The sequence below is a fragment of the Castanea sativa genome, chromosome 9 (assembly GCF_040712315.1).
Source record: "Castanea sativa cultivar Marrone di Chiusa Pesio chromosome 9, ASM4071231v1".
NCBI classification, from domain to species: Eukaryota; Viridiplantae; Streptophyta; class Magnoliopsida; order Fagales; family Fagaceae; genus Castanea; species Castanea sativa.
In genome coordinates this window covers 36412321-36433311 of record NC_134021.1, presented here as the reverse complement: position 1 = coordinate 36433311, position 20991 = coordinate 36412321, and the positions used below count along the sequence as shown (strand labels likewise).

Genomic DNA, 20991 nt, shown 5'->3' with positions numbered 1-20991 from the left:
TAGTGGACTGGTCCTTGGTTGTTGGGAAGCAGTTGAACTTGAAGCTCGTGGCACACGTGCTGCCTATTTTCAGAAAGTCTCACACAAAACTATTATATTTTGTTGTCCGCGTTAGTGATGCTGCATATGGCGGACGTAGGAGATACCTTCTACTAAATATAGTCTTAGGTTGTTATATACACACACATCATTATAAATTTAGGGGACGTTTATTATTGTGGTTTGAACAATAATTTTTTGTGTTTAAATAATATTATTTATTTTTTTACACATTTTTTTACCTACAAATATTTCTAAAAAATACAATCAATGTTACTAAAAATCTCTTACTAAACGAGCCCTTAAAATGCAGAATGCATATCTCTTCTTCTTGTTGAAATTTAACAACCCAATTCAAGGTATATATATTGACGGGTAAGTGTCCAACTAGAATAGATTTTTTTTTGTGTTATGTGCTTCAAGAGAACAAATACCTCTAAATTTGAATGGACTAATTTGAGAGAGTTTAGATCTCCACTAGCTAACAATTTGTAACTAAAAAAAGCATGATTTATTTTATTTATTTCCAAAATATGGATTTATACAAGATAAACTTTATTAATTAGGTAAATGATAAATACTAACTTCCTATCATCGATAATAATTGTAAAATTGCCATTGACTTTTTGTTAACGTCTCTGATGTTGACACATAATCTTTTAGAAGTGCATAATTTTTCAAGACATCATTCTAATATATATATATTTTTTTAATTAAGTGTAAATTTTTGTATAAAACTTTATATATTTACATCCTCTATTAAAATTGTGGGGGTAAAGTAGATAAAATATTTATTTGGGCCTTGGGCCTGATTTGGTGGTGTAAGTCTGTCCGAGCAGAGTTTTTGAAACCTACAAGTCAATGCACACTATGAGAGGTGAAGGAGTCGTCCGAGGAAGAGTACCTCTTCGGATGGGCCCAGTAAAGGTCATGAGACATACCAAGGGGTTTAGAAACGGAATTCCAGAAGATCTATTGGGTAAAGGCGTGATCTACGCAGTGGTTGGAAGGAAGAACGTGTGAGAAATATTAGAGGAGAAAAAGCTGCTACCACCACATTAAAGACCCTGCACCTACCTCCTTGGCCGCATTAATGGGAAAATGACCTCTGAGCAGTGAGGTTCAGCTTTCTAGCTGGTATTTGGAGGTTTAAAGAATGTGCTGGATGAGACAAGTATTTGGGGAAGAGATTGGTAATACACGTGGAAGAAAGAAGGAAGAAGAAGATGGATACAAGAGAAGAAGAGAGATATAAAAGAGGTAGGAGGGCAGAAGGAAGAGGGGATCAAATATTGGAATTGTATTTGTAATATTGTTCTTAAAAGAAAGAAAGACAACACAAGTTGTCCTCGGCTTATACTCGAGGAGAGATTCTTTGCTATTCTCAGCTATTAAACACGTGGATAACGGCTAGATTCCCTTTTCCAACATCCACAGTCTAGGTTTCAAGCCCAAACTCTACAAATTTTTATTGTATAAGACCCTTTGGGCCTGAGTCCATCTAGCGATTGGACCGGGTACAATTATGCACTTACAAAAATATTACAAAATACATTTTCTTTAAATAGTAGAATAAATAATTCTGTTTACGAACACAATTATAATAGATAATAGATGTCCACTGATAGTGTCATAATTATAATTATTTATTTAGAAAAAATATAAAATAGAGAGAATATTATATTTTAAGAATTAATATTATCCAACAATAAAAAAAAATTAACATATATCTTGGTATAATCACATACCAGTATTGATAATCGATCAATATAAGTGTGATTGTATTCTCTTATCTCATATCCTTTCTCCTATATATGTGTGTGTGTGTGTTTCTAAAAAAAAAAAAAAAGATCAATATAATGCATGCAATGATTTTTGGTGATTAACAAATGAAGGTGACCAAATCCATCTAACATTTTAGAAATCATAAAATTTTTAATATGAGAAATCAATAAGAATTTTTTTTAATGGATCTTCCGCCATCAAAATGTAGCCTATGATAGTGGAGCCAAAACTATATTTTTTGGCTCCACAGCTATAGTGCACAATTACTTTTGGTTGTGCATTGTATCTAAAAGGTAGTTATTTATTTATTTATTTTTGTGTTTGCACTGCTTTTGTCTCCCTGCTCACTACCTCTCCCTGTCTCTCCCAATGTCTACCATGCGTTCACACTACTTTTGTTTGTGATTGTGTTTTGGTGGTTGAATGAAATATTATTTTATTGTAGTGTTTATATTATTTTATTATATTAAAAGTTAAAATAAAACCACTATTGTTGGATGTGAGAAGGTAAAATAGATAAAGTGACTTTTTAAGTCCGTTTGGATACCACTTATTTTGCTAAAAACTGAAAACACTGTAACAAAATAAATTTTAAATGCTTGAATACTACCATGAGACCCATTTTTAATAAAAAAATTGCTGAAAAAAAAGTTTGTGAATTTCGTGAATAATGTACGAGACCCACTGGTGTGACACATTTCAATGCAAAATTTGGACGTGATAAGAGGTAGCCATTGGCAGGTCTGTGTCCCAAGTTCACGTGCTTTTCAATTTAAAAAAAAAAAAAAAAGACACAGACGCAACAATTTTAATCGGTACCTAGGGTTGTACCTAGGGTTGTAAAATAGATAAAATGACTTTTTAGGTCCGTTTGGATACCACTTATTTTGCTAAAAACTGAAAACATTGTAACAAAATAAATTTTAAATGCTTGAATACTACCATGAGACCCATTTTTAATAAAAAAAACTGCTGAAAAAAAAGTTTGTGAATTTCGTGAATAATGTATGAGATCCACTGGTGTGACACATTTCAATACAAAATTTGGACGTGATAAGAGGTAGCCACTGGCAGATCTGTGTCCCAAGTTCACGTGCTTTTCAATTAAAAAAAAAATAGACACAGACGCAACAATTTTAATCGCTACCTAGGGTTGTAAACAAGCCGAACTTTGTCAAGCAGTGCATGTTCAAGCTTGGCTCGCCAGAAAAAAAAAAGAAAAGTTTGAGCTTGGCTTGAGCTTGTGACAAATCTAAAAATAGTGTTTGAGCTTGAGCTCATTGCAAAGCCTAAAAGTTTGAATATGACTTGATTAATTAATCAAGCCAAACTAAAGCTTAATATCAAGCTCAAATTCGAGCTCAAGTCAAGTTTTTGAGCTTGAGATATGAAAAAATTACATTATTAAATGCTTAAATCTCTAAAATTAAGAAGAAAAAGGAAAATATATATACTCATTTTATCATTTATCTAGTCCTACTTATGATTAACCATTATTCAAATTAATAATTTACATAATTGAATTCATCCATTCATCATTCATTGTTTATAGCTTCGGTAATTGTTCAAAATACAATTTTTACATTCATGTTAGATGGTAAAGGACTAGAAAAATACATGTTTGTAACTATTATGAATGAGAAAATACTAACATGTTTCATAACTTTATTTTAGATGATTGATAACGAAGGTTCATATATGACTTAATTAATTATTTATTTATTTTTAACCATAGTCTAAAGTGGTTCTTGATCAGTTTAAAGGAAGGAAAAAAATTAGGTAATATAGGTTGTGGGTTCATGTTAGTAATGTCATTATTAAGATATGTGTAATGAGTATATTTAGCTAACACATATAAAACTTACAAATGAGTTTATGCTTGAATTGTTGTATATCAAGCCTAATAGCTCACGAGCTTGTTCGTGAACAAATTTTTTTGCTTGGGCTCGGCTTATTTACTAAAAAAGCCTAAAACTAAAGCTCAAACTTGGTTTATTTATAAACAAATAAATATGAACAAATTTTTTATTGAGTCAAACCCAAATTACCCATGATCAACTCGGTTTATTTACGGCTCTTTTGGTACCCAAACGGGTACTTAGTGATGTTAAAACCAGCGTTCTTCAACAGTTCCATTTCCCTCTCACCTATAAAAACATAGTCAAACAAACAAAACAAAACAAATCAAAAACCCCCACGCCTCTTCAAACACCCTAATCCCCTTCCTAAACCCTCAACTCCACGCGCCTCCACAATGCAGGCCACACTCAAACCCCAAACCCCACGCGCCACCTTCCTCATCCCCAGACCCACCACCAAAAATGTCCCTCACAACCACCACCATAGAAGACTCTTCACCGTCCGAGCCACGTTAACCCAACAGCAGCAGCAGCAGCAGCAGCAGCAGCAGCTGGATCAGGAGTTGAAGAAGACTATCAAGCTCAACAAGTACAGTGGTCGCATCACAGAGCCCAAGTCCCAAGGTGGCTCCCAAGCCATGCTCCTAGGTGTGGGTCTCTCCGAAGACGACCTGTCCAAACCTCAAGTGGGTATCTCCTCCGTGTGGTACGAGGGTAACACCTGTAACATGCATCTCCTTAAACTCTCCGAAGCTGTCAAAGAAGGTGTACGACAAGCTGGGTTGGTTCCTTTCAGGTTCAACACCATTGGTGTTAGTGATGGTATCTCCATGGGGACCAGAGGCATGTCGTTTAGCCTTCAATCCAGAGACCTCATTGCTGATAGTATTGAGACTGTGATGAGTGCACAGTGGTACGATGCCAATATCTCCATTCCTGGTTGTGACAAAAATGTGAGTTTCACACTTCAGTAATCACATGTCTTCTAACATTATTGCATTATTAAGTTAAAATTCAATTTTGTCCTTTAACTTTTATTTCAATTGTCAAATTTAGTTCAGTTTTTTTTCTGTCTGTTAGCAAATAATGCGGTTTATACATTTTTTTTTTATAAATTAATATTTTGACTGAAACGTTCATGAGACGTGTCATTTAATATATCTTTTTGTTTGATGATTATTATTCTGAAAGAAAAAAGATTTAACTGGATTCATTTGCTAATATATTTGGACAAAATGATCAAATTGACTTGATTTGATGAAGTGAGAAACTAAATTGTCAAGGGATTAAATTGAAGGCTTGTTGGGCATGGACTGGATTAGTTGTTTCTTGTCCCATTTTACATTTTTAATGTAATATATATATATATATTTTTTTTTTTTGCAGATGCCTGGTACAATTATGGCAATGGGTCGGCTTAATCGACCAAGTATCATGATTTATGGTGGAACTATCAAGGTTTGGGACTTCACTTTTCACAATTTTTTTGGATTTTGCTAACATTGGTGTGCAGTTTTTTTTTTTGGGAGCAAATGACTATTCTCCCGAATTTGTACCAGTTAATTACAGGGAAGAATTGATTGGGGGTGGCCCCAATATGCTGGTTAGGAATTTTGAAAGCAAGACCTCATAGATGTCATGAGGCCTTGGGAACCATTAGACCAACCCCTTGGGGTTCACTTTTGACTACTTAATAATCAAGTAGAAGTATCAATTATTTTTGAACATAAATGGGAATTCTACTAATAAAACATAGAAAAGAATACACTTGATGGGAAATGTTTAAGATTCGTCTGTTTCTGTATAGTGTTTTAATGAATGAGATATGATGATCATATACTGTATACTTGATCTCGTAGTTTCTGATATTGTTAACTATTTACTAGAAATGTTTTACCTTTTTGTTCATTTTTCCTTATTCAAATTGTAGCTGGTTGGAGAGTAGATGGATTTTAAGGTGCTAATAAAGTATCTTCCTTTGATTGTTTCTATTGCAGCCTGGTCATTTTCAAGGCAATACTTATGATATAGTGTCTGCATTTCAGGTAAGCACGCTAATTTTCAGGTTGATAATTTCTGGGTTCAGGTTATAAATGGTTCAATGACGTGTATAACACAGACATCAATTTTTTTTTTACTGTTATTTATTCTTCTTATTCTGCCTCTTGTGAAGCCTTTTTTGTCTCGAGTAGAAGCAACTAAGAATGTTAAAATTTTCTCTTTAGGTCCAATAGATAACCGGAATGTTTTATTATTTTGCCTGCACAGTATTTTGAAACATGAATGTAATTTATTTTTTTGTGTTGATTAATCTGGGTTTTATAACTTTAGCCATATGAAGGGACAGGTTTGTCAACCCAGCTTAGGGCAATTAAGTTCGCAAAACTTCAGTAGAGGAAATGCTACTTTTATGCTTCATTCTGTAGGATTCTGTGAGTCACAATCCTGTCTCCACTACTAGTTAAAGTGAGTCGGAGAAATGCACCGAAGTGTAATAGTCCTTTTTCGTTTTGTTTTGTGAAAAAGGCATTGCACCTGTTAAAACTAGTACTGAATTGTGTTGTAAGCACGTCTTCAACATCTAAAGATAATATATTAAGATTGCGTATATTCAGGCTATGCAGATGTATAATAGAAAGAAATAGACATGGAAAATAGGGCTGGGCATTTAGCTTGATGTGTCTTTCCCATTTTACTTTTTATGTTTCATTACATTAGATATAGGAGTGGCTTCTTGCATGATAGGTTATATGGAAACTTAGTCTAATTTTTTTAAAAAAAATGAATAATTAGAATAAATAAAAATAATGCAGTTTATGGAAACTGCTTGCTTTTGCATTTACACTTCATAGGTTATGGTATGACAACATATGGGTTGTGAAATAGTTGAAAGGAGATATAATGTTTGACTTTAGCAATGTGAATGTGGTATGCTGGGAACTTGGAATCATATTTTTTGTACCTTCAGTTCTAAACTCGATGCAAAATCTTATAAGAGATACAAATCACTGACTGTTATTGCATTAGGAGGGAGGGACCATAACTCATGTTGCTGTGGTTGACTGGGTGTATGTGTGTGATATACATGTCCATGCTTAGAAAGGTGCCTTTGTAATGCATTACATATGCTGTTCCATTATCAAAAGCTTCTTTGGAAATCTACAACTTAATAATTAAATATTGATGGCTTAAGTAGCTTTATGCATTATTTGATCATGTTTTGAGGTTATTTAATTAATTTGTACTCTGTGATTGTGCGGATATGTATAGCCATTGCTTATGAAAAATAAAAATAACATGTGATATGTAAAGGCTGTAACTCGTTCTTCTGTTATCCAAATAATGCAACTTGTTCATTTCTCATCTTAATTTCTGTAGTCCTATGGAGAATATGTAAGTGGATCCATAACCGAAGAGCAGAGGAAGAATGTAATCCGTAACTCCTGCCCTGGGGCAGGTGCTTGCGGTGGTATGTATACAGCCAATACCATGGCCTCTGCTATTGAAGCTATGGGGATGTCTATTCCTTACAGGTGGAAATTTGTCTCTGCCTGATCACTTGAACTGGCATCAGTTAGCATAGTTGTTCTTATCTTCTTATTTATTTATTTTTCCCTGAAAGCTCTTCGACACCTGCTGAAGATCCATTGAAGTTGGATGAGTGCCGTTTAGCTGGAAAATACCTTTTGGAATTACTAAAAATGGACTTGAAACCACGAGATATTATCACTCCAAAATCCTTACGTAATGCAATGGTTATTGTCATGGCACTAGGTGGCTCTACAAATGCTGTTTTACACTTGATTGCTATTGCAAGGTGAGGAGAGTCTTTGGTACCAACTTTCCAGTGCATACTATTATTGCATGACATTGAAGTTTCTCATGGAAATATTCTTGGCAGGTCTGTTGGTCTGGACTTAACTCTTGATGATTTTCAGAAGGTCAGCGATGAGGTTCCATTTCTTGCAGATCTTAAGCCTAGTGGAAAATATGTCATGGAGGATGTACACAAGGTCGGCTTTTCAAAAAATATCTTGTCTTGTGCTCTTAATTCACTGCTTCTATTAAGATGGCAGAAGACACTTCTTCTTTTTTGGTTTTTTGTGTGGATGATTTTTTTTAATGTACGGTTTAGTTTAATTAGTTCATCTATGTTTGGTTTAATGATTGTATTGATAGATTGGAGGAACACCTGGAGTCATTCGCTACCTTTTGGAGCTTGGATTTTTAGATGGGGATTGTCTGACTGGTACAGATATTTGGGTTTTTGCAGTCATGAGAATATGTACTTCGTTGTAGTGATCTTATTATTAACATATAGTTATTTTCTTTTTCTAGTTACCGGGAAGACTCTGGCTGAAAATGCAGCAAGTTTCCCTCCCTTGGCCACAGGACAGGTTTGATGGCTTTGATATTTTATTTATTTATGAGAGCTAATGATTGCAATGTCTTGTTGCTTTTACTATTGATAAATGAAATGTATTTGAATTTTGGAGAAAAACATTTTATGCAGTTATTCCTTTGCTTTTCTTTTTTTATTTTTTATTTTTATTTTTATGCAGGATATAATAAGACCTGTGGAAAACCCCATAAAGAAAACAGGCCATATCCAAATATTATATGGAAATCTTGCACCAAATGGTTCCGTAGCAAAAATCACAGGAAAAGAGGGGCTATATTTCTCTGGTATTATTTTATGTTCTACTTTTGGTCTGTTATTCTTGAAGTTGTATGTTATATAATTCAAATTTAATGTTTGGTGCAAAAATATTTATCACAAAAATGCTCTCCAGGCCCTGCGCTTATCTTTGAAGGAGAGGAATCTATGATCGCAGCTATCTCAAAGGATCCTTTGAGTTTTAAGGTATGTGTTCTAGTCAATATTGTTGTATAATGCTCAAATGGCACCTGAGTCCCTTGCAAGAGCAAGGTGGAGGGTAAGATCGTGGCTTTAAGGTCCACGGGGTACACATAATTTGCCAATAAAAAAGGTCAGAACCCATAGTTGCTCGATTGATTGCAAAGGTTTGGAGAAAACTGGGTCTCTGTTATACCTAATGCTTTGTTGCTTATACTCGCAGAAAGGACTGTTGCCCAAAATGCAGCTCATGTGCTTCATAGTTAACTTGGTTACGAAAATTTTTGCCCCTTTTATCAAAAGTGAAAGGAAAGAGGGGGGAAAAAACCCTTCTTGTATACATGAGTTGCACCCCCTATTGTATTTTTTCAATGACATGACTTAATTAAAAATACAAAGGAAAGACTTAGATTATTAGGCTTGTTTCTTAGTGAAAAAAAAAGCATCATAGCTGAGCACTGTTCTCCCAGAAATATGATTCTCCCAACTGATCTTTTGCATAAGGAGATCCATTAAAGTGATAAGTATATTATTCTTGAATTTTCTGAATTTTAGACATCTGCTAAGGCTTATTAGGCCCAAAGGACTAATTATTATTCATTTAATCATTTTTTATAATTGAATTTTATTATTCTTTTTTTTTTCCCCCAAAGAGATCTCTGAAACTTACCAGATGATCTCTTCTATGTGATCTTCTTTCTGCTTGTTCATTTACATACTGCACTGATTTTTTTCTTGTATTATTTTGTTCACTCAGTTGAAAAAAAGTATATGGATTTTGTAACAGAAAACAAATTTCCCAACTCTGTTTCGAGGTGCTGAGTGTTTACCTTTAGGTCTTCTCTAAAATCTACGTGCCTCAGTTATGCTTATATGTTACATGCAGACCAGTATAATATCCTTTCTCTGCAAAAAACTTGTGATCTGTAGTTTCGGTGGTCTTGTTTAAGGAGCTTCCACATATAAATTCTTGATTTCTTACATTAATAAATATCATATTGCTGCCAATGAGCTATAGCTCAACTGGCGCTTCCTAGTTCCTCCTCCCATAATAATGGGATGAAGGGTGAGGTCATGGGTTCAAGACCCACTATAAAAAATTCATATTGTCTGCATTTTTTTGAGTCCTAGGTTTTGCTCATCTACATTCAGCAAATTTTGAAAATTATTTAATTGCACCATGTGTGATACCTTTTCCTGTGATACTATTATTTATCCTGCAATTAACTTATTGGCGATTCTCCATTACATCCAAATGTAAGTTAGCCGCATTCTTCATGGACTCTAGGATTATCTTTTCTGGTTTTTCATTTGTGCAGTAACAAGATGTTACCATGGAAGTTGGAACTCAGATGTCATGATGGGATACCTAATTTATTGTTTATGTTTTTCATATTCCAGGGAAAGGTAATTGTTATTAGAGGAGAGGGACCTAAGGGGGGACCGGGCATGCTTGAAATGCTAACACCAACTAGTGCAATAATGGGAGCAGGTCTTGGGAAGGTATGGTTTTATTAAATCTCAGTTTTGCCTTATGGACATAATTTTCCTCCACTCAGTTAGGAGGAGCATTCCTCCAAACTAATACATAGCAACTCAATTAACAATTCGTGTATGCTTTTTTAATCATATCACTTACTTAATAGTCATGTGCCTTGTTCGAATGACTTAATAGGCCATGCGATAAAAATGCACTTGGATGATCATCATTTGGGGGAAAACTGTCCCTGGCTTATTCTGTTCTTCAGTTCTTGTCATAAATTGTGTCAAATCGTTAGCCTAAAGTTTTCCAGATCATGAGACTTTTTAAAATAAACATTATTTTGTTATGTTTGAATTATAGTGATCTTAATCAATAAAGTGACTTCAAGGTCCTGAATCTGATTCAATCCCTATGAATTGGTTACTTTTAGATATAACTATAACCTTCTCTCTCATCTGTTGTTATGATCTTTTTATAAATAATGCACCTTGAGATAAGTATTGTTTCCAGAGAATGATGTTTCTTTGGATTCTGCTGTTGAATGCTACAGGATGTTGCTTTGTTGACGGATGGTAGGTTTTCAGGAGGTTCACATGGATTTGTTGTTGGCCACATATGCCCTGAAGCACAGGTGCACTATCTTTTTATTCATACTAGAAAGATAACAATAGAAAATAAATAACAGTGTTCAAATTATTATTATTTTTTTCCTTTTTGATGAAATAAAAGCCAACAATTTTTCTTCTTAAAAAAAAAAAAAAAAAGATGACCCACAATACTAGAATTCATTGCGAATTGTTTACAGGAAGGTGGTCCAATTGGTTTAATTGAAAATGGAGACATCATCAACGTTGATGTTCAGAATAGGAGAATAGATGTTCAGATAACAGATGAGGAGATGGAGACGCGAAGAAAGCAATGGACTCCACCTGCTTACAAGGCTAAGAGTGGAGTTCTCTACAAGGTATAAGAGATTTCTGCATTGACGTCCATATTTTTGTGACTTGTTGGTGCATATTTAAAGAAATGACATATTGTTTCTTTCCAGTACATCAAGAATGTACAGCCGGCTTCAATGGGATGTGTGACTGATGAGTAGTGGAGAGGACATATTATCGATGCCATATAGAGTGTGCAGCAAGCTTGAATTAGTACGGTGCCATAAAACTGCGTCATGTACCATATTGCGGCTCCTTTAGGGTATCAATCTAGCTCTAGGTTGTCAATTTCATTGTGTTTTTAATTGTCTTGAGAACTAGTTATACTCTCCCTTTTGCAGGGCAGTCGAGGAGTTTTATTTTGTGTGGTTTTTGCTTATTGCGTTTATTGTTTTTTCCCCTAAGTATGGATCTTGTATTCACTTGCTTTGAAGCTGATCAACTTCATTGCTTTGTGAATTTTGCTTCTCTTCCTTCACTGCTCTACCATTTCTGGTTTTCTTTTCCTCCATATGCCAGGAGCGAGAGATACCATCCCCTTCCAAACACAACCTAGATCTGGCCCCCCACCAAAAAAAAAAAAAAAAATCAGGTTGGCACAATTTCATTGGTCAATTGAGATGGAAATCATTGGCTCATGAAAATCCTTGGAAGTTGAAACAAATTTTTATTAACAAAATTGGACAAGTGATATGTTAAGTTCCTTGGCACCAGGCGGAACACATAAATGCAATTCACAATTTCTACCTATTCCAAACTTGTCTTTTAATTTTTCACAAGAAAATCAGATCTCCACTAAATCTAATAGAGATATTGAGAAGAATGCCACTGAATGGTGAGGTGAGGGGTGATGATGAGGTTTAGGAGGGATGGTGATAGGCAAGATGTGCTTGAATTTATTGGAAATTTGATATTTGATTGATGATTAGGGATTTTTAGACTTCAAGACCTACTCCTGTGAGAATTGCATCCTAAGCAAACCAAAATTATTCGGGTTTCTTCTTCTTGGTAACAAATCTCATGGAATATCAATTAAGGGACTTGCAAGAAGGTATCACTTAATTTTTCATAAGAAAATATGAGATTAATTAAATTAAAAATAAACTATATTGGTCCAAAAATGAAAACATGTGGCATTATATCGAAAGAAATATAAATTAAATTGCTATGATCCTAGTTACAATCTAACTAAATAAAATTACAAAGGAATGGTTACATGGATATGTCACCTAATCTATATCTTTCAAAGGCTACAACGGTCAATCCAAACAATTTTATTCAATTAATTTACATGCACCCATAGAGGAGAAAACATAAATGAATAGGCTATATTAACATTTGCCACTCAAAATATGGTGTAAAATTATAATTAAAAATAATAATTATTATTATAATCCTAAAGTAAAATATAGCGAAATTCACAACCATTGTAGAAACAAATAGTAAGCTAACCATAATTTTAGTAAACAAACTATCTAAACATAAAGGGTACGAGCATAGTCATAATGCTGATTATGTAAAAACACCAAAATGCAAGCCTAAATGTTAATTCTATATGGTACATGGCGGTTTTAAATATAAATTATTATATATAAAATAGAAAAAACATGTTAAAACCTTTTAAAACAATTATTTCATGTCACCCATGTTGCACATGTACTGATTTTGTTTCATGATTACTGACTTTCATCATTTTATGTGAGATGAATACATGATCGTATTCTACATCGTATATATGACATATTTATAATGCATGAGAATCGATTTTTATTTCACTTTTGCCATTATCTTACGTTACCCAATGTCAAGAACCTAATACTAGAAATTAAAGGCCTAAATGAAAATAACATTACTTATATGAATTTTTTTAAATAGAGTATGAATTTTTTTCTGAAAAATATTTGAATTTGTTAAGAGACCAGGTTAAGAAATCACATAGAAGCTAATACTAACTAATTACCAAACCCTAGTTGAATGGTTGCAAGTTATCATCACAGTTATTACAAATCTCAGTCCTTAGATAAAGTCAATTATTTTTTGTCATTAATTTTTCAAATTTTATGGTTTTACCCTAAAATATGTTATAAACATATAATCAATCACATAATAAAAAAAATCCCTAACCATATCATTTAATACTAGATTCATGATAAGTTATTTGTTCACTACTTTCGAATTTGCAATTGTTTTAAAAGCTGAATATAGGTTATTTCACAATCACTTCACCGTTGAATGCGAGTTACTTTGCGATTATTTCAAAGTGAAACACTTCACCATTGAATGCATAGTACTTTTGGTGTGCATGCAAACACAACACTCGAAAGGTGTGGCAGAATACCACTTCTTCAAATTTCTCCTCCCTTCACTGCCAAACTGTGATTCAATGTTTAGGTCCCTTTGCAAACTTGGGCTGCAAATTAGACCTCCCAATGAGTTTTTTTTTTTTGGGTGGCATGACCAGGATGGGCGTCCCCAAGTTTTATTGGACCTGCGGCTTTGGATTCTTAGTCTTAGGCTACCATGGGTATCTGCTTATAGTTCGCCTTTTGATACTTAGGCCTTGTTGGCAAATGTCTTAGTTTCGACCTTGTCCCTCTTAAGAGCCCACATGATTTGGGCTTATTTTTGAGTTCGGGCTTCATAGGTCTTACTCAAAATTAATAGATATTATATAATATCACATTTATTTATATAAAGACTATGATGGTGAGAGTTTCTAGAATTAAATATTGGAAACTCTTCATTAACATAAAAAATTAAAACTCCCACATCTTTTTCATTTACTAACCCACTTTGATCCAAAATGAATAGTATAATTACAAGGAATTTAGCAAATTAGTAATCAATTAATATTAAGATGCACTGTCAAAAAAAAAAAAAAATTAATATTAAGATGCACCAACAGTTCTGAACCCATTACTTTTGATTTGGCGTTACCCCATTATAGTTTCTCAAAGCTAAAGCACCTTGAATAATAGTAAACAACAAAGAGTATAAAGTAAATCAAAGTATAAAACAAGGTTCAAGGAGATAGTCCTCCTTCGAAGCATTTAACCGCCTTGAGGGAAAGAGAGTGATTTGCTTTCCTTTTCCAGCAAACATAGCTTTCAGGGCCCATTTTCTCGAAGCTATACACACAAGTAAAATTAGCTACAATTGTCAATTTCTCTCTTTTAATGCATTGTGGGCTAAAAATTCGGCCAGGGGCCACATATTAATTGGTACATACATATTTTCTTTTGCGTACATATTTCAATTGGAAGTATTTAGAGGCTTAGATGTGCATGTGACATTATCAGACTTTTTTAGCCGAGTGTGACATTACTTGACTTGTTCCCTTGAACTAGGTTGCTCGATTACATGATGAAAAGAAATTGATTAGGTTCAGTGCTCTAGTGCACTGAGTATTATACTATGTAAATACGTGTCTAAATTTATCACGTGTCTACAGGGGCGGAACTACCCTTGGATTAGGGAGGCAATGGCCCCCCTAAATTTAAAAAAAAAAATATATATATATATATTTTGTATGTGTATCAATTTTAGGAATTTTGTTCTATCAAATTACATTTTATTTCCCTTTAATAATATCATTGATTATTTTAAAAGTAATTCTATACTCACAAAATTTTTTTATAACATTTTTACAAATCGTTTTAGTAGTAAATTCTTGTTGGTTTGCATATGGACACACCAATCACATCATATTTTTACTTACCAATAACCACTTATCCCATAAGTAAAAAAGCTTGTAGCTCTATCATTTTCCTCATTTTAGTGACCATAAAAAAATTGATAGATTTAAAATCTAAAAAAAAATATACAAGCCAAAAAAAAAACCAATAAAACTAAAAACAAAATTAAGTTCAATAAATTAATTTTATCTAAAATAAATAACCTTGCCCTTTAAAAAATTCTAAACAAAAATAATTTTGTTCTTAAAAGAAAAAAAAAAAAAATCTTAGCAGCTAAGTAGCAGAATTAGAGGTTGAGATTGTTGTACACAGCCAACAGTAAAACCGCCCCTTAACTCAAAGTTCTCGCTTCGTCCCTGTGTGTCTACACTGCGAGAGACTTCACTTGAACTCGGGTTTCAGACGTACATCATGGACCGGCAACTTGGTACCACCATAGGGATGGGACCTGCATTTTCATGGGTTGGGACCTAAAAGATTGCAGCCTGGGGTTGGAGTCATTGGACCCTACCATGTGCTTGTGTTGAACATTGCCAACACCTAATGCGTTTTACCATAAGATAAAGCATTCCCGTTATGGAGAAAAAGGTGTATAGACCCAACTGACCTCTAAACCCCATAATTGCTTTTAGGACGTTATATCAAGAAAAAAGAAACAAGATAGGGACTTTTAGATTACCAGAGACTTTGAGCTGGCATTTGGTCATGCTTGAGGATTTTTGGTCAGTTCTAAATCCGAATTCCTTAATCCTAATCTATAGGTCCGTAGGCCATATCCAATTTGTCAATTCTATGGTCTATAGTCTATACTATTAGGTAATTGTACCATACTATAATTATTCCCAAGACTCGTCAAAATTATCTTACAAAAGTACAAATGCTTTGAGGATCCAAAAAAGTGGGAACAAAGAGTACACGAAGAAAAATTGGAGCATCAACTTAAATCTGTTTAAAACAATGGAAAATTTCAATGAAAAGTCATATTTTTTAGAAGTTAGGGTAATCAATATGTTATCAACTTATCATAAGTCAATAACCATAAACACTCGTTTGAAAAAAATGAACAAAATTGAAATTTGGTTAAGAATTTGAAATTCAAATTGACATTGACTTAATATATGGTTTCATACGTCGAGAGACTTATAATTCAACTAATATTTCATAATGTTTTTAATGGAAACCGATTGATATAAATTCTCATTCTCTAACTATTAAATAATAATAATAATATTCATAAAAAAAATCCATAAAACAACTTTTTTTTTTTCTAAAAATAGTTTCCAAAACTCTTCAAGTATCTTATTATTTTTCTGGGTATGTATATTTGTTGTCTCTTATATTACATACACCAACTAATTATAGGAAATAATTTCTTAGAAATAACCTCAAAATACAGACTAAGAGATTTCAAACATGAGAACTCATAGATCTCATGAGGCCTTAACAACTATTATATAAACCCCATGATTTGGATCAACTTATTTAGGACAAAGACAAAAAATCAGTGAAAAATATGCAGGCCTAAAAATCCAAGATTAACAAAAAGGTAGCAGCATAGATACAAAACAATAGAGGGCACACGGGGTTGATAAAACGTGAGAAGCAGGGTGGCCCGCCGCAACAAATTTTGGCGGGTTTAGGGGCATTTGGGTATGAACCTGGGATTCCTGATGGGACCCACTATTGTTAGCGCTAATTATGGATGCAAACCCCCTACTGTTAGATACTAATGATTAGGAACAATAAGTTAATTTATTTCTATATTTATCACCTACCAAATGTTCCCCCCACCACAACTCTCATTATAATAAATATTGAGGACTTTTAATTAAACAATCTTTTATCCTTAACCCTAAAGCATCTATCTATCTATGTCACTTTTGCCATCATTTTATCTATTACAACAATCATTTCAATTAGATACCTTACTTCCTTAAGGTCACGCGCCCTCTAAAATTATCAACGTGGGCTTGAGATATATTAATAGCTTTTTTAAAAATAATTTTGTTGAAAAATAAGCACACATAGGAGAGGGGATGGGATATTATGAATGGTTGAGATTGTCCATAATCCATAATAAATATAATACATATGATGATAAGGTTTTTAAAAAATAGAGTATTATACTTTCATCTACATTTATGTATGCATGGCCTACGAATTAATTGACAGCTTCCATATTTTTTCAAACAAAAGATTATGGCTAAGAATCTTGTTGTGGATATTATTTAATTCTTTTAATGAAAATAACATAAATTCAAACTTCATATCCCACTTATTGTATGCAGAAAAAATATATTATAAGGTATTGATAGTGATGGCAATGGAGTGAAGCAGTAAGATGGAATTGGATCATGGATGCATCATCATGGGCCTGTCACCTTTTTGGAGTGAGAGTGATATAGGTCATTAGGGGGGGGGGGTGGGTTGGAGATGTTTTGCTATCTCTTAGAAGGTGGCTCTAGTATTAATGAGATTGAGATGTGAGAGAAAAGAGATGAACAACTGTGAAAGAGAGAGGAATAAGTTAGAAAAAAAATTATATAAAAGAACTAAACTTATTAATTAAAAATATATACACACACTTGGGATGGTGTGTGACTAGACAAAATAAAACAAGTAAAATTGGTTCTCATGGCAACATATCTTTAAAGCAAGGAAAAACTCGCATAGAACGAAGCAGGTTAGGCGGATGAGACATTTTTGTTATCCCATAATTGATGGTGTTAAGAATGATTTGAAAAAGTAATCTTAAGGAGAGACCCATTCTATTGATTAAGTTGGAGAATAACTTGGATTGTACCCAAAAATAAATAAAAATTAAGGAAAAGGACTTTATGCACTAATTAAACAGGTAAATACCTTTAATCGTGGAGCCAGTCATATATTGGACTATAGAATGCACAAGAAAAAGGTTTTACCATAAGCCGACTTGTTATCCCAAAATAACAAAGCTGAGTCACCTGTTATCATATGATTGGAGGGTATATATCACGCGGTCACAAAGTATTAGAATTTTCATTACCACCACCATGTTTTTTCGTATTAGTGGGTATATACTCAATTGAATGTAATTAGGTGGTTGTTCTCCAATTAATATATATGTACTATGAAGATTACTTGATTCGCATAATTACAAAAACACACTGCCTTTTGAACCCAGTTTATAGTGTATTATTGGCTGTGTCTTCATGTATTCCGGAGCCTGCAAAAAGGTATTAGAAAGAAAAAAGAAGAAAGAAAATGGAACAGCTGGAATCTATGAAAAGTCCTTTTCGTGCTTTTATTTATTTATTAAATTTCGGACCCAAGTTAATTAAGCTAAGAAATTGACAAGAAGATGCCAAGTTTTCTTGATGATTATGTACCTAATTTTTTCTACAAACATTGATGATCATCTTTTAATCTTGAAGCCAACTTTTTTTGATTTATGGAAGTTTATGGCTTAAGTTGCTTATTCTAATAATTGGTGATTATGTACCTAATTTTTTCTTACTTTTGCAAGAAAAATGTCCAAGTTTTATTGAGGAATCTATCCTCAATATGATTACTTTTTTTTTTTTTTCATTTCCAATTTTGACTTGACTTACTAGTCAAAATATCACAACGTGTGTATATTTTTTTTAATTATTTTTTCCATAATTGGATAGTTTTAAATTTGGACATCTCTGTTGAAATATTAAAAAGTTTCAGTTCAGTTACAAGTTTCTTATTAGTAACAAGAATAGCTATAAAAAAAAAAAAAAAAAGGACAAAGAACCAATTGTAAAAATCATAATTGGCAAAATGGAATCTAGCCAATTGCTGCTTCATGCAAATTCTCTTCGTATTTTATGATCAACTACGTATATGGAAGTATCAAAGAAAAAAAAAAAAACTTTACAGCCCTCTTGTATTATTATATTATGTTAACTTGTTTCAAAAGCTCCTTTATATATATATATATATATATATATATATATATATATATATATATATATTTTTTTTTTTTTTTTTTGTTCTTCTAATATTCTTTGATCTTTGCTAATCCTTTCGATGTATCTTTTTTTTTTTTAATCATGATATGGTAAGGTCACACGTATTTATTTGGTCAGATTTGGATTCTAGAAGAGGTTATGTATAAGAAAAAACGCTTTGCTTCGCTTACCTTTATTTTTTTTTTTTTGAGAAGGAAAGTAAACAGAACAACACACACATATAGGAAATGAAGACAAAGGCATAATATCACACAATTTACCCCTTACAAAAGCCGGTAACTCTTGTAAGGTGTATGAAGGCTTTAAAGAGGGTATCAACTTTGACTAGTGCCTATTCATTAACAATATGACTTGCGATGTGTTTGTTTCAATGAAAAACTTTATGTATAGATAATTTTTCACATTTTTCTGCGTTTGGAAGTATAAAAAAAAAAGTTAAAAGAAAACTATTTTTTAACTTCTCTTATTTAGCTTGGTAGAAGATAGAATTGTTTTGAACTAAAATTTTTAAATAAAGAAAACTATATTTCACATAAAGTTAAATAATAGAAGATAAGAGACAGTTTTTTTCAACTTATTTTAAGGTCATTACTAAACATAAGAAAATGACATAATTTTCTAAAAAATACTTTTTGAAAAATAATTTATTTTTAAAAAAATGTTAACGTCAAAACAAATCTTGATGAATGTAAACATATATAATTTTATATGAAAGTTCTAAGTTCATTCACCTCGAAGATTTTTTAGGTAGCCATCCTTTTATCTTTTCTAAAGTATAGGGTTGCTTGATTTGAGAATTGGAAAACTTTCTAATTTCCAAAGTTGGTGTTCTTACCACTGTCCTCATGCATGGTGCTTCACATTTACAAAGTTTCTCTACTCAACATTTTCCACACCGACAGGAACGTTTTCCTAATAAAGTCATGGAAACCATATTGGTTCCTCATAATATAAGGTATACGACTATATGTAGATGCAAGTTGGCAAAGAAAGCATATTTCATCCTTTCATATTTGCCAAAAGCATTTTATTGGATAGGAAATAGGTTAGGAAGCACCAAAATCCAACAACCACTTAGAGAATCGGCATTGCTGGTGGCAAAAATTTAGCATTACAAAATGTTACTTTATCTATTTTAGCACTTTATTTTACAAAACACCTAATATCAGTGGTTTTATTTTAGTATTCAACTTAATAAAATTATATAAACAATACAATAAAATAATATAAACAACACAAAGATGATTGTGCACAGTGAAGAACCTAATATAATATTGTTTTTTTGTTTAGCATTTGAGCTACAATGCACATGCAAAGATGGCTATGCACTCTAGCTCAATAAAAAAAAAAATTTTGGACTTTTTCTCCATTGATGCAAGAGCATTTTGTTATATTTGGTTGGTAAATTTAGTATTTTAACAATTTGCCTCCACCAATACTAATGCTCTAGCTCCGACATGTAAACTAATTATTTTGTCACATTATTCAATCTATAACCATATTTTTTTTCCTTCAATTCCTTAGCAGAGTATGTCATTTGTCATCATATGTATAATCTCAAACAACAATAAATCTTGGTGATGTCACAATCAATTCTAATACATTAATATTTGTTGCACGTGATAAGTTATACACAGCTATATACACTAAACACAATTTCACAGTTTTTACTAATAATCGTGTTTTCAAAACATAATTTCAAGTAGATATTTTGTATATACAATGTATAACTATTACAGCTCATTTTAATGTTCTCCAAGAAAGTAAAAAGAATAAACTTTGTAAGAATTGACCAATCACACCGATTGAGAGAGACAGGCTGTGTTAATACTTAATACTCTCTTATATACTCTATATGCACATGCCACAAATTTCCATGCAATTTCTGAACCTTATGAGCATGTTACCTTGGACCCATCGTATAGTTTAATAGCTGTTAGTGTTAGGTAACATGTAAAATTCCTATGTTTCTCTTTCTTTCTTTCCGGTCCAACCAAATCTCTTTTATAACCTGACTACACAACAAACAATATGATACCACTCTATGACTATCCAATTCAATGCAAAATGTTGTTTTCGTAAATTCCCACGTAACTATGGGTTGTAACATAAAACAGCGCACTTTAACCATGAGCACGCCCCGCCAAACCCTTCCAATTACTAGACCCACGCGCACTACCGCACGCGCCCACTCTCAAAGACAACCAATATATACCATACTATAGTAACTCATTTTTTATTTTTATTTGAAAAAGTTAACCAATATATTACTTTAAAAAATATTTTTAAATACTTTTCATAAAAAAAAAATAATTTTTTTACAACTTTTTATAGAGTCTTTTAGCTGAATATTATAA

General features: G+C 32.7%; 1 protein-coding gene across 1 annotated transcript; it reads left to right on the top strand.

Annotated features, from left to right (window-relative positions):
* Window positions 1-3993: 3993 nt before the first annotated feature.
* Window positions 3994-11341, top strand: LOC142610504 (dihydroxy-acid dehydratase, chloroplastic-like). Its single transcript, XM_075782316.1, has 14 exons — window positions 3994-4636; window positions 5070-5141; window positions 5681-5728; window positions 7062-7216; window positions 7306-7500; window positions 7585-7696; window positions 7863-7932; window positions 8022-8080; window positions 8246-8369; window positions 8477-8547; window positions 9943-10044; window positions 10575-10655; window positions 10830-10988; window positions 11073-11341. The coding sequence occupies exons 1-14, from the start codon at window positions 4079-4081 to the stop codon at window positions 11121-11123; spliced, it is 1857 nt and encodes a 618-aa protein (XP_075638431.1). The 5' UTR covers window positions 3994-4078; the 3' UTR covers window positions 11124-11341.
* The last annotated feature ends 9650 nt before the right edge of the window (window positions 11342-20991 follow it).

Coding starts and splice junctions, on each gene's coding strand:
- LOC142610504 (XM_075782316.1), top strand. CDS start 4,079: ATGCAGGCCACACTCAAACCCCAAACCCCACGCGCCACCTTCCTCATC. Junction 8,370..8,476: donor AGAGGGGCTATATTTCTCTG/GTATTATTTTAT, acceptor AATGCTCTCCAG/GCCCTGCGCTTATCTTTGAA. Junction 10,989..11,072: donor AGAGTGGAGTTCTCTACAAG/GTATAAGAGATT, acceptor GTTTCTTTCCAG/TACATCAAGAATGTACAGCC.